The sequence below is a fragment of the Coptis chinensis genome, chromosome 2 (assembly GCF_015680905.1).
Source record: "Coptis chinensis isolate HL-2020 chromosome 2, ASM1568090v1, whole genome shotgun sequence".
Taxonomy (NCBI): domain Eukaryota; kingdom Viridiplantae; phylum Streptophyta; class Magnoliopsida; order Ranunculales; family Ranunculaceae; genus Coptis; species Coptis chinensis.
Genome location: NC_141457.1, coordinates 92,766,264 through 92,780,510, shown reverse-complemented (window position 1 = coordinate 92,780,510; position 14,247 = coordinate 92,766,264). Strand labels below are relative to the sequence as shown.

Here is a 14,247-nt window from a genome sequence, read left to right as displayed (position 1 = left end):
ATTTGGATTCGAGTGGATCTCCCAAAACATCTGTGGACTAAAAATGGTATAGATTTCATATCTAGCATCATTGGAGAGCCCATCTGCATGGATGATGCTACAGCAAGAAGAACCCGAATATCATATGCAAGAATCTGCGTAGTTGTCGACATAGAGTTTAAGTTTCCGTCCTTTATTCCTGTCAAGATTGGTGAGGGGGTTATAGTAGACATTGGGCTAGATTATGAATGGGTTCCTGACTTATGCACTAGTTGCAAGATTTTTGGTCATTCTGATTCAAAATGCATAAAAAACAAAGAAGTGAGTGCACAGAATCCAGTCATACAACCACAGATGGCTAGAACACAGGTTCAGAACAAACCAAGGAAACAACATATGAGATGGACGCCAAAAAAGAATACTCTCATAGGCCAGACAAGCTGCTTAAGGGATAAAAATGGAACAACTGTCACTAATGATGGTCAGACTGAGGATACTCCAGTTATTATAATAGAAGAAGTTGGCCAAACACAAGAGAGAACTTACAGAGAAGTGATTGAAGCCCTTGAACCTACAAGTAGAGGTTCACAAGTCGTAGTTCATTCTGAGGTACAAGCTTCAAATAGATTTGCAGTACTCATGCCAGCATAGGATGAAGGTGTGCAGGAATCTGAAACTGAGATTGAAAAGTAAAATAACATGGAAATAGTTCCATATGTGGTAGCCATTTCCAGAAATGAACAAGAACTGTTACAGGAGGACAAATTTGAGGAGGTCAGAACTGAATTTGAGCCATCAGAAGTGGGTTCTCTGAATACAGAAGGAGAAGAAGGAAATTCTGAAGATTCTAAAGAAAAAAAAGTTTACTCAATCAAGAGAGGAGAAATTCGGCAGGAGGATAGCTACTCGGTAAGTGAAGAGGAATTCGAGAAAGAATATTTTTCAGACCACCTTGATGCTGAAGAAGATTCAGAGGTAGCTGGAATGTTAGAATCTCCACCAATAAATGGTATTAGTGTCAAAACTAAACAGCTAATAGAAACCACTGGCCTCTCTAGTCAGACAGGATGGCATAAGGCCAAGAGGAAGTCTAGAAACAAGGCCAAAGGGGCAGCCAAAGTCAGAAAAGATAATAATGAAGAAAAGGAAGAGAATGCAATAGGAGAGAGTATCAACGCCATTGCAAGTACACAACACACATGCGTAAGAGCAACAGAGTCGCGAAAAAAGGGACCAAGAGTGGGTCAGGAATACAACCCCAACTATCTTAATGATTAATTTAGCATGTTGGAACATGAGAGGGTTTAACCAACCCTTCAAACACATTGAGGTAAGGGATTTGATACGCAAGTATGATATAAGTCTGATGGGGTTGATCGAAACAAGAGTGAAGAACAGCAAGATGGATGAAGTCCCACGGGAAACTCTTGACAAGAAACAAAAACGACAAAAATGCATAATGGATCAGGTGAACTATCTCTAATCATCATCTACTCTTGCAGCAGAGTTTAGCGCATTCAATCCCTTTGTGCTGGACAGTTCTATCTTGATTCCACTTCAAGTATGGATCCCGTTGACTACTTTTTCTCTAAGATCTGTTTTGACAAATCGATGCTCTGGTGTACGGGCGGAATTGGGCATTGAGACATCATATCACTGAGATTTGTTTCATGCCAGCTGCGCTAATAAGTCAAATCGCTTTCTACCCACAAAAAGACGGGGTTTGATAAACATAGGTGCTTTTCAAACAGCGGTCCATTCAAAGAAAGAAAGTAGATGTCCCTGGTTGAATAAACTTCTTGCTTCTTCGATCCTACGATCTCACAAGAAGGCAATGCAGCAGCCCGTATTCGCTTACTTCCCCCCGTGTGAAGAAGAGCGGGCTTGACAATCGGTCGGCCGGCTTCGATCCGAAGGTCTCCTCTCATCATATGTCGCTTTTCAAGTTGAACCTCTTGTGTGCCTTCGAGCCTCTTTCTCCGATTTCTATGTCAAGTAGATCAACACGAAATACCAGCATGTACCTTTCAGCAGTTCATCTATCCCATCGGCTTCAATGCCTTTCTTGATGTACTTTCGAGAGAAATGGGTCTGGTACTTCTCTGGCTCATCCTCTATTAGCGTCATCATATAAGCAGCAACATGGCCACCATAGACATACTTTCGGTGAACCCCTGCATCCAACTGCTTATTCTCTTTCTTAAATCCAGCAAATCTCTTGTCACTGTGAGGAATGTCAAGCCCACCATCCAATGCACCCTTAAGTGCACCAGTTGTTGTTCTAATAAGGCCTACATCAAGCAATGCACGGAAAGGCCTCCTGGAATCGGTGAGCTCAATAGAAAAATCTTCCCCAGTTGCCTCAACATTTCCCTCCTACTCCTCATCCATCTCGAGTGTTTTCAGGACACGACGAGCCAAGAGAAGGCCAGTGCAGTAAGCTGCAGAGTAATTGGTGAGACCAACATCAAGCCCATATCGGGGCAGTTCATAGGCATAAGCTGATGTAAGTATCATATCACCAGCAATACTAGTAGATACAATCTGAGTAATTATATCTTTGTTGGTAAACCGCACAACAAAACGATATTTGGGTGTCCCGTACTTGTTCTTGTCCTGGTTGATAAGATGGATACGAGCCCTGTAATCCGTCTTTCCAGCTCTCCTTCTCCTGAACTTGACTTGGTAACGCTTAAAGTAAGCCCTCGACTTTGTGGGTTTGATGAACACCATGGTTGGGTTTTCGGATATGCTCTTTCTTCTGCTGCCGAGAAGAGAATGAGAGTGAGAGAAAACCAATACAAGTTGAGTGTAGGAACACCCAGCGTCCCCAATTTCTTATAGCTGATCAGAATAAAACAGAACCATGGCAACAGACTGATATGTGTGGCACAGGAATATCTAGAAGTCAAAGACTCTACGACGAGAGTTTTACAAGACCAGTTTTTGTTCCCAATATGCCCAGTTCGTATCCTGCTGTTCCTGATGTTATTGAAATTGGGTCATCATTTTCTTCATGAAGAAAGCCAGCAAGTAGCTTAAACGAGATCAATAGCGGTTCAAGCACAACCCTGCTCTAGCACCTCTTCCCAATTGAGTAGGAGTACTGAAACTTCAATCCAGAAAAATGGGTTTATTGAGGCTCAACAGCATCTCACTAGCCATCCAAGATTAAACTCAAGTTTCGAAGTGAAATATCCTACGTAAATGGTTTCTTACATGGATCACGGTTAGAATCTAACGCAATGCAGGGGATCGATCATCCTACTACTAAAACGTGACAACCTCGTTTTTCACATTTCTGAACAAAGACACCGAGTAGACAATATCTCAAAAGTCAAAACATAGACAAAGACTCAAAAGGCACCAAGAGTCAAAACAAGAAGCACACAAATTGAATACAATCAAGCTTAGGAAATTAAAGGTCTATTATTCAGAACAACACTTCCATAGTTCCCTTCTTGTCTCATAATAATCTATCAAAATGAACAAAAAAAGGTCTATCAAAGATTTAAAATGATTTGGGTATCTTTTCTTTTAATCCTAATATATATTCAACAACTCGATAATTCAAGTGTGTGTGCGACACTCAAAGGATGGTAAGAACCTGAGCTTAAGCTATTATAGAAAGTTTAAGTAGTTACACTATTATAACATAATAACCACAATGTATGTAGAAAGAAAAAACAAACAACAACAGCCAACAATAATAGGTTTGTTTCCTACAAGAAACTGTTAGATTCAGTAGAAATTTTTACAACAGTTGTTAAGTAGTAGCACTAATATAACCAACCCTTGTAACGATCAAATAGGAACTCTAGATTGCTCTAGACTTGGACACCAGTGTATATCGGGTTCCTGACTTGAACTCTAAGCAACTACTTAAATACTATTTGGACTCAAAGTTGCAAGTACTTGATATTAAGCTCAAAACCACTTCTAGAACTAACCAAGTTGCCATGAAATCTAAGCTAACTACTTAAACAAATATTTGGACTCAATGGCTTAACAATATGCATCCAGGAAGGTTTTTAACAGGGTGAAGATAACTACAGACTCTAAGAGACCAGCTCAGATTATAAAGAAAAAGAACATTCATAGACAAGAAACTAAGCATGTTTACGTACCTACGTGATACCATTTGAGCAAAATTAGCCACCTTTTGCATAAGTCGTGTTTCCATGTCCGCATCTCGTGCATCCAACTGCCTCTTCATCTCATCTATTTCATGTCGCCTTTGCTCATCTTTCTCTTGTGCTTGCCTCTTAATCTCTTCAATCTCAAGTCGTCTTTCCTCCTCCTTCTCTTGTGCTACTCTTTGCATTTCAGCCAACCGGCTTTCCGTGTCATTCACACGATTGTCCAAGATAGTCGGAGCCAAAGTAGCCGGTTGGGGTTACACCTCGTCCTTTCAACCTCACACGCCCATGCCGCCTCGAGGCATCATCTTCCTATAGATCTCATCCGAGAGAGGTAGTTGTGTCCCATGTTCATCTATACCTGCTAGGTCTTTCATTTTGTGCTTCAGATTCCAAAAAAAATTACACACGATATTAAATACAGCCCGAGTATGATATTTAAACCTGAGCTATTACTAAGATGAAATTGTTACATACAATGTATTCTCTTGATTGATCATCAAGAGCGTCATGCGTTTGTGAACTTGTGTGAGTCCTCACAAAAATATCTCCTAGGGAAGGGGGTGCTCCAGACTCCTGACTCTAACCAAATATAAAGAAATTTATTAATTGTTAATCACTAGTCAAATTCAATGCCGCAAAGGGGAAAAAAAAAATAATAAGCATATGTACCATTATCTCTTCAAACTGGGGAAAACTTATTCTTCCAGCAGCATGCTTCGCTATTTGCTTAGCACGGTTAGCCCTATTACGTTTAGAAATTGCCTATACAAAAAGATCTCCTAGTTAGTATTGTACCCTATAAAAATACTTAAGCTAAACATTACACTTTTTCTTACTTGATGCTCCGGAGTATCCCAAAACTCCATAAGTTGAACCCACTCCTGTTGCGATAGTTGCTCTGGCCTATGGCTTATACGTTCTTCATATGTGGCATAGCGGGTATAAAAGTTCCTTTTCCATTTACTCTTTTTGTTTCTGAATTCGTCCCCGGAAATCAGAGCCAAAGTGGGCTCCTTCCGGGTCTCATCAAGTTCCCATTTATCCTAAAACGAGAGACAAAAAGATCTACTAAGAAATGAAATAGACAGTTTTTTTAAATTAGTGCAAGTGTGTGCAGATCCAAATGTCCATACCTTAATGTTATCCCATAACCACTCTTTGTCGCCTACATCTTGGAGCTCCCAATTTTTTGTCCAATCAAATCGGCGTGGCGCTTGCCATTAATACTCCAAGAGATTCGAGAGAACAAGCTTGGATGTTTCCGAGGTCCCACAAGTTATCCGCCTTTCCATACCAATTCCAACTTTGAGCCATTTGGTTGGTCAAATACCTTAGGAAGGGTAGAAGTGCCCCTTACCCACTTTCCAGCTGTACACAAGCCCAAAGCTTCATTAATTAAACATAAGACAATAATGAACTAGAATGTTTAGTTAAACTTACCGCTCTCGTCACCATTAGGATCCTCTCGAAATCGTTTGACCATTGCACCTGTCTAAATCGTCACATAAAGCAATTCATCAAGTAAATCCATCAAGGAAGACACTAGATAATAACCACTCCCAAAACATTAAAAAAAAAAAAAAAAAAATAGCACAAAAAACGAGTTTGTTCCCACAAAAAAAAAAACAGCACAAAAAATGAGTTTGTTCCCACAAAAAAAAATAGCAAAAAAAACTACATATAATCATCATCACTGTCATTGTCTTCATCACAATCATTATCAATGTCTTCATCACAATCACTATCATTGATGAAGTCTTCATCACATTCGACACCGTCGATGATATCTTCATCAATAGTATCCGCAACAACTTCTACTCCATCAATCTCACTCCTAGTCCAACCGTTAATATCGTGTGTGCTGTCAACTATGTTATCCACATCTTGCTGCATGCAAGACGTGTTATCTTCAGTCGACTCAACTACTGAACCCATATCATACAAGTCCCTTGGAAGCGTCTTTAACACAACTCGCCAATTATCATCCAAATTATCTTGGAGATAAAAAACTTGTTCAGCTTGAGATGCTAAAATAAACGGTTCACTCGTAGCTAAGGTTCGTGTAAAGTTCACAGTAGTGAACCCACATTCATCTATTTTCATTCCTGCGCGAGTCATAACATCCCACCAATCACACTTGAACAGAAACACTCTATTCTCCTTGCAATAACGCAACTCAACTATGTCATTCAACACACCATAATAACCCACACTACCGGTCACTGGGTTCATGTCTTTCACGCTCGCAAAGCTTGACGTTTCTGCCGATACAAAAACTCCACTATTATGAGTTTTCCTTCGTGACTCACGAGCTTTTGTGTGAAATCTGTATCCATTTGCAATACAGCCCTTGAAACAAGAAGCAAATCGAGTAGGACCATATGCTAAACTCTGAAGTTGCTCGCTGACCAACTCCCCATCCTTTTTCATTTGCTGGACCTATTCAGATAAGGAGAAAAAAATAATGTTGAACTTCAGTAAACATAAGCAATCAGCAGCAAGTAGCTCCAATCAAAAAGAAAGAAGACAAAAAAATGGCTTCTTTTGCAACAAACAACATGGCAGAATATTGGACTTTTATTACAAGGTTTGAGGCTCAGACCTCAGAACACTCTATCTGAAGCAGAATATAAATTGTTGTACATGAGTAATTATTATAAGGTTTGAAATTTTGAATAGCCCTAATAACTTTACCACTATTGATAACACAACTAGATCAAGTAAAGTCATTATAGTAGATCGACATTAGATCAAGATATACTCTGAAGCAAAGAAAAAGAGCTATTACAACTAATTACTCGGTAATGCAGAGAGACATTCTCTGTCTTCCACTCTCCAGGACCCAAAAGAAAAGGAAACAACTAATGCAGGAGGGAGGGGGAGAGAGATTTACTAACATCTTCCTATTTTTTTCCTTGTTCTTTGTGTTGGACAGACTAATTACCAATGCTCTAGGAACCTGCAGCTAAATTCCAAGTAGAACAAACATCCCTAAATAAGAAACTAAATCTAAACTGTACTAAACATCCTCTAAATATCCCTAAATCAGCTAAACATAAATATAAATAAAACAAGTAGAATCCTTCTTGAGGCATGTTACTAAACAGTGAAATCATATTGCTATCTACAAAACTACTTTGGAAAAAAGTAAATAGAGTACATAAACTGATATACATAATCTAACTGCATACAATTAACACTTACTTGGTTTTCAAACCATTTACCAAACCGTTCATTATGAATACGGTCCACATTCCTAGCACTTCCCCCTTGAGCTCATCCCTAATCACTTATTTGTGTTTCCTGTACAAAACATTATTGCATTTTACTTACATAGGTTTATAAATAATATTTCTTTTAACTAAGGCACAATTTCAATAAAGTGGACTTACTCAATAAATGGTACCACTTCTTCACAATTGATTAGCACATACAAACGAGCTTGTTCCCACTCATCGCCCTGTTAAAGTCCTAAACGCTCCTTTCCCTAAAGCACGCATCAGATATCCTGAAAAATAGAAAACTGTCCATCCAATCCAACAACTCGAACTCTTCATTCCTCCCTCGCCGATTGAACTTAGTCTCCATCCCATCATCTAAGTATCTTGAGCAGAAAGTCAAGCATTCATCGACAAGATACCCTTCGCAATGGATCCCTCCGGGTCTACTCTTATTACTTAACATACTTCTTCAAAGTGTACAAGTACCTGAATATATATAAAAGATGACAAAATTTAAGTTCAAATTTTAACAAAATACAAACAAAAGTAACCATTACTATGATCTTTACTTATGACCTTTCGATTGGGTACATCCATCGATAGTACACTGGTCCAGCGAGCTTAGCTTGACCAGCTAAATGAATAGGCAAGTGCACCATAACATCAAAAAATGATGGAGGAAATATCATTTCCATTTTGCATAGTGTGACAGCAATCTGGTACTCAAGACGTTCCAACTCTGCAACCCATAATACTTTTGAACATAACTGCTTGTAGAAATTAGAGAGTTCAACAAGAACTAATGTAACTTCCTTAGGTAAGATTCCACGTATTGCAACTGGAAGCAGTTGCTGCACTAGAACATGCCAATCATGGCTTTTTAGGCCAGGTATTTTGCATTCTTTCACCGAACATGACGCGATATATTTGATGAAAAATTATCCGAACTTTAATACCTTTCAAGAATTGACAAAGCTTCCTCTTCTCGATCCAAGGACAAGGTAAAGGAGCGGGGGATATAGTATTTGTTACCCTCTTTAGCTATCGGATGAAGTGACTTTCGCATACCCATTAACACCAAATCTTGTCTTGACTTCAGGTTATCCTTTGATTTCTTCTCTAAATTCAGCAGTGTCCCAAGCCAACTTTCACCGTTGTTCTTTTCAATGTGCATGACATCTAGATTATGGAGTAAACAAAGGTATTTCCAATATGGGAGCTCAAAAAATACACTAATCTTCTTCCAATTGTGTGGCAAAGAATTATCCTCTCGACTTCTCTTTTGTCCAATAACCTTATCACTATTCACCTTACCAAATGTGATTTGGTCGAATCCATCTAATTGAGCAAGTACATCACTTCCAGTAAAGGGGCTTGGGGCAACTCCCATTTCTGTCTTGTTATCAAAAGAACTCTTATTCTTTCGATATTTATGATCAAGTGGCAGGAATTTACGACTTCCCATATAACAGAACTTTTTCCCATTTTGCAACCATTTTGAGCAAGTTTTCTCATGGCAAGAGGGATAGGCAAGTTGTCCTTTAGTGCTCCATCCGGACAAATTAGCAAATGCTAGGAAGTCATTAATAGTCCACAAAACAGCTGCATGCATTTTAAAATTCTGTTTTGAAGAGGCATCATACGTCTCAACTCCCTTCTCCCACAACTCCTTTAACTCATCAATCAATGGCTGCAAGTACACGTCAATGTTATTTCCAGGACTGCTAGGGCCAGGAATTAGCAATGACATGATGAGAAAAGGTTGTTTCATACACATCCAAGGCGGCAGATTATACGGAACTAGAATAACGGGCCAAGTGCTATGAATAGAACTAAGACTACCAAAAGGATTGAAGCCATCACTAGCCATTCCGAGTCTGACATTGCGAGATTCTAAACCAAATGAAGGATATCTTTGGTCTAAGCTTTTCCATTCCTTGGAGTCAGCTGGATGCCTCAAAGCACTATCTTTCGTACGATCATCAACATGCCATCTCATATCTTTAGAAGTTTTTGAGCACATAAATAATCTTTGGAGTCTTGGCTTTATAGGAAAGTATCACAAACCTTAGCAGCCTTTTTCTTAGGTTTTGCAGATGAACTAACTCTATTTTCTATACACTCCGAAGTCGTGATCCATCTTGACTCACCACATACATCACAGTTATCCTTGTCCATGATTGGTTTATTATCCTCCCAATACAACATACAATCATTAGGACATGCGTCTATCTTAATGCACTCCATCCCAAGATCCCGAGGTTGTTTTTTTTATTCATAATGATTCTTGGGCATATTGATGTCATTTAGAAGTGAATCATTTAATACCTCAAGCAACATGTCAAACAAATGATTACTCCAAAATAAGTAAGACACTTTACATGAAGCAATCGTATTTTCTAGAAAAGACAATTTTGAACTCTTAGTACAGCCCGGGTACAAGGGTGTGTCCGCTTCCTTCAACAACTTGTAAAACTTATGTGCTTCTTCATTTGGCTCATCCGCTCGAAAGTGTCACCGAACTAGACTCATTTGTATTCGAACTAGGTGGTATGTCATTGTCTATACCAACCATGTTTTGAAATCCTAATGCATCTTGCAACATTGTATGCATATCATCACCCTGATTAGACTCGGTATTTACCTCCACACTCTCCCCATGCTTTGTCTAACAGACATAACTCCGTAGTATACCACGATTCTTTATATGATGTTCCACTATATGTTTAGGCAATAACATTAGATTAAGGCATCCTACACATGGGCAGTAAATCTCACCACTAAGTTCCTTAATTCGATTATTCCAAGCAAACTCGATAAATTTCTCACAACCAAGTATATATTTTTACGATTGCATCTTCCTAGAGTCGATCCATCCAACTTTTATCCATTTAAAACTGAACTACAACTACATAAAAAAAAAAGACAATCTTGTTCAAAGAAGAATATCATATCCTACATCAAGTTCAAAAATTAATATATTCACTAACATATCCTAACATAACATAGGAGAACCAATAAAAAAAAGACTGCGACAAGGCCATATTAACTGTCCAAATGTGGGATTTACCACCAAATATTGGTCTCACATAATTAAAGAAAGCAATAGTCATGAAAACATAACTAGAACTCAATACGAGGAAAGCTAAAGCTTTAAATTTGAAAAGTCGAACTTTTTATCCAAAAATAACATAAATTGGATTAAAACCTCATATATATATACAATATTCTAACAATAGAAAAGTCGAATCAATTGATCAAATATTCTTACGATATTTAGATTTAAATAAAATAATGAAGTGCTTGACTTAGTCACCAGATCGTTGAGCGGGAGCGAGATGGCGAGAGCGCCTAACTTGAGAAGCTCCACTTTGAGAGCGCCCACAGAGCGCTTATATATATTAGTAATTTTACTAATTAATGAAGTACTGAGTAACAAATGCTAGTTATCATACTTGATTTTTTCTTGTGTGTTCTCAAAGTAATTAATAAAGGATTAATAAATCAAATGTTTGATAACAAAGTTACAAATGATTCTAACCAAAAAAAAAATTACGAAGGATTGAAAAAGAAGTAGAATTAGGAGAAAGGACAAAAACATAATTAGCTATTGAGTTGGGTAGAAAAAGAGAAAAATAAGTTATACTACACTAGTGCTACTATGAGATGGGGAGTATAGTATAGTGGTACAGGTCTTCTTCCTTAAACCTTCTTCACACTTCAGAGACCCAAAAATTTCATGAACGACAACATCTCGACAAAAACCCATTTCATCAATTATGAGAAACAAAACTCGCTAGTTCGATAAAATCGTCATATTCTCATCTCTTCCAAATTTTTTTTTGTTTTTGGATTTTGATTAATTCATCTTCAATATTTTGATTTAAAGTTGAGAATCTATTAAAGTTCTTCAAATTAGTGAATGGTTTGTATAGATAATTAGATTTGTGTTTTACTCTAGCAGAAAACTCATCTAAATGGATTATTAGAAATGAATTAACTGATTCTTTAGTGCAAAGAGCGGTTCCTTAAATCCAAAGCGCGGTTTTGAATAGCTTTTGATCTAAATCCGCCAAACCGCGGTTTGAGTGCGGGAGCTCCATACCATCTACACGGTTTATGTGACTAAGAGTGCTTCAAATCACAAAAAATATCGATTTCTTAAACAAATCTCTAAAATAAAAAACGTAGGGGAGAAGATGATGGATTACCCGAAGGTAAAGTAAGCAATGGAGAAGGAGGAGTGAGCGAAGAAGAAGAAGAAGGCAACCGGTGAAGAAGAAGGTGGCGGTGAAGAAGAAGGCACTGGTGCGGCAGCCGGTGAAAAGTATTTGGGTTTTCGGTTTCTTCTTTTTCTTTTTGTTATTTGTGATTCAACTTTCACCAAAATAAACGAGCGAAAGAACCGCGTGAACGCTAACATCTATTTTCTATTTTCTGATTTTTTTTTAATGAAAATAATTATTTAATGTTTTAAATAGCCTTTTTGCAGCCATCGACGCCAAACACTTAATTAAAGCCACATGCAAAATTTGTTCGCTACGAAAGGTCTGACTTAAAGCCACGACCACATTGAAACGGTTGCAAAAAATGCACCTTTTGCAACAAAAGGATAATCACGAGGCAAAAAGGTACTTCTTGCCACATATTTAGTTTGTCGTGGCAACAAGTAAGATATAGCCACCAAACCCCTAGCCGCGGCAATATGTCCGAGGCTAAAAGTCACTTTTTTGGTAGTATATCTAAACCACATAAACATTTTGAGAAACACAGAGTCATATGTTGTCATTCATCACATCCTATGGAAATCAAACATTAAGATGGAGCAATAGGGATGCATGAAGAATTAGTACATATGAAATCATAACTCATTTTTTGCAATGGATACAAATGAAGTCCTTTCGGCATTAATGGTTCAAATCACGCATGAAAATAAAATAGAGGAAGGCAATGTACAATAAACTGTTTAAGATTAAATTCAAACTGAAAGTAAAAGTGAAATTAGGAAATAGGAACCTTACCTCTTCCATTGCGGTTGCAGAGGTAATGGAGAGTATGCAGGGGGTGAGACTAATTAGAGGGAGAAGTAGTTAGGGATTAGATGATGATTTTTTTTTTCTTTGTAAAATCTGGAAACGGTGTTGAAACAGTGCAAAGAATTTAGTGTGGTTTCTTACAAATTGGAAACAGAGAATTGTATCGAAGAGTTTTATTTACTCACTTGCATTTATAACGAAGCAAAGAATGTCATCGGAATAATTGACTGGTTTCAGAATTTTTATGATCGATTGGTCATCTTCATAGAAAATAGCGATCTGCTTCCACAGAAGAAAGAAAGTAAATATAAGAAAAATATTTGTCATCATGCACCTAGAGAAATACAAATGAATCGACATCTACACCACCGATATTTACTTTGAAATGGTTTGAATTATTCGCGAGAAGAGGAGCGAAGCTATTTTTGAAGAAGAAGAAAACTTGTTCTGTGATTACCTGCAAATGAAAATCAGAGAATTGAATGTGGTTCTATGATTAGTACTGTTTACGTGTTTTTGGGTATTTCAGGTCTTAGAGTCAAATATGTGAACAAATATGTCACTTTTTCAAAAGAAAATAGCAAAGGTTGGTTGCTAAGAAGTTCTATGGTTAAAGCCCAAGTTTCAAGTAGAAAAAGTCTTTTTAAAGCCTAGTCAAAGCTGAAAAGTCAAAGTCAACGCGGGCAGAAATAGAGCAGAAAAGTCAATAGAACTTTCACAGGCCGTATCTTTGGACTCAGACCTCGGAATTGAACCTATTATATGTCAAAATGACCGGCTCGGAAAGATCTTTCTAATGGTCTAGGCCTTAACCCAATTAGAGGAGCAAAAATAGATGAAAAAGTTGTTGTAGTAATTCCCAGCAGAGAAACTCTTTTTGGACATATGTAATTAGGTTTTGGGCTTGATTTAGTGGCCCAAAACATAGCTTCAAAGCCCATGCACGAAAATATTGTAAACCTAGCCTCTCCTTTATAAAGTGATCTAGGGAAAAACTAAAAACACTCCTTCCCATTAATTAGAACTCTCTTAATTAAATTAGCTTTCTCTTTCTCTCTTTAGTATAACCTAATTATTGTTTCTAAAACCTAGCCTCCATTAATAAAACCAAGTTATTGTTATTGTCTTCATTATGTCTTATTCTTCTTCTATTAATGATAGTCTAATGAATTTTAGCTAAACCTCAATTAGAGGGGTTTGATGAATATTTGATGAAGACTTGATGTGTTATTTAGAATTATTGTTTATTCAAGAGTTTCAATCTAGAGTTTAGTTTATTCACCATGATAATGGGTTAAACTTTCTCTCATGCTAATTATTATTTGGTTAGAGATGTCATGAATAGTTATGGATCAAATACTTAATCTTTATTGGTTATGGTTACAATAATCTACACTAGCATATTAGGAATTTATCTAGGTGAATATCAAATCCCCTTAATCCCTTCTTCCCATTTAAAATCTTCGTAGTAAATTGCCTTAGTATAAACTAGACTATTAAATCTCCGGAATTAGTTATTTTTATCATATTAGTATAATTACAATCCATTACTCTCATTGATATACGTAGAATTGTTAAAACTATTGAAACTATTACGTCTAAACAACTAGGAGTGGAACAAAATCTTTACTCCACATATTGCATGATAATCGAGAGTAGAAACTTTGATCTAATCCTAAGAGAATAGCTTTTACTTCTTCCTAGTTTAATTAGCTAAGTAGGAGTGAAACACTCTATTTCTAGTTTATCACCATCCTTCCCAATCTCCCACGTCTGTAACTAGTGTTCTTAAAAATGCTAGGTGGTGGGAGAGCGCTTGGGCCTTCTAGGCTGCCTAGACAGACAGGCTAGGTGCTATGCAATTTTTTC

General features: G+C 37.4%; 1 protein-coding gene and 1 pseudogene across 1 annotated transcript; both read right to left on the bottom strand.

The window, feature by feature from the left end:
- Positions 1–1,833: 1,833 nt before the first annotated feature.
- Positions 1,834–2,753, bottom strand: LOC147519009 (large ribosomal subunit protein uL18y pseudogene; annotated as a pseudogene).
- Positions 2,754–5,795: 3,042 nt separating this feature from the next.
- LOC147519008 (uncharacterized) lies at positions 5,796–9,341 on the bottom strand. Its single transcript, XM_086594051.1, has 4 exons — positions 8,375–9,341; positions 7,919–8,198; positions 7,804–7,828; positions 5,796–6,560 (listed from the first exon to the last, which is right to left on the bottom strand). Exons 1-4 carry the CDS (start codon positions 9,339–9,341, stop codon positions 5,796–5,798), a joined length of 2,037 nt encoding a protein of 678 aa, XP_086450177.1.
- Positions 9,342–14,247: the final 4,906 nt, after the last annotated feature.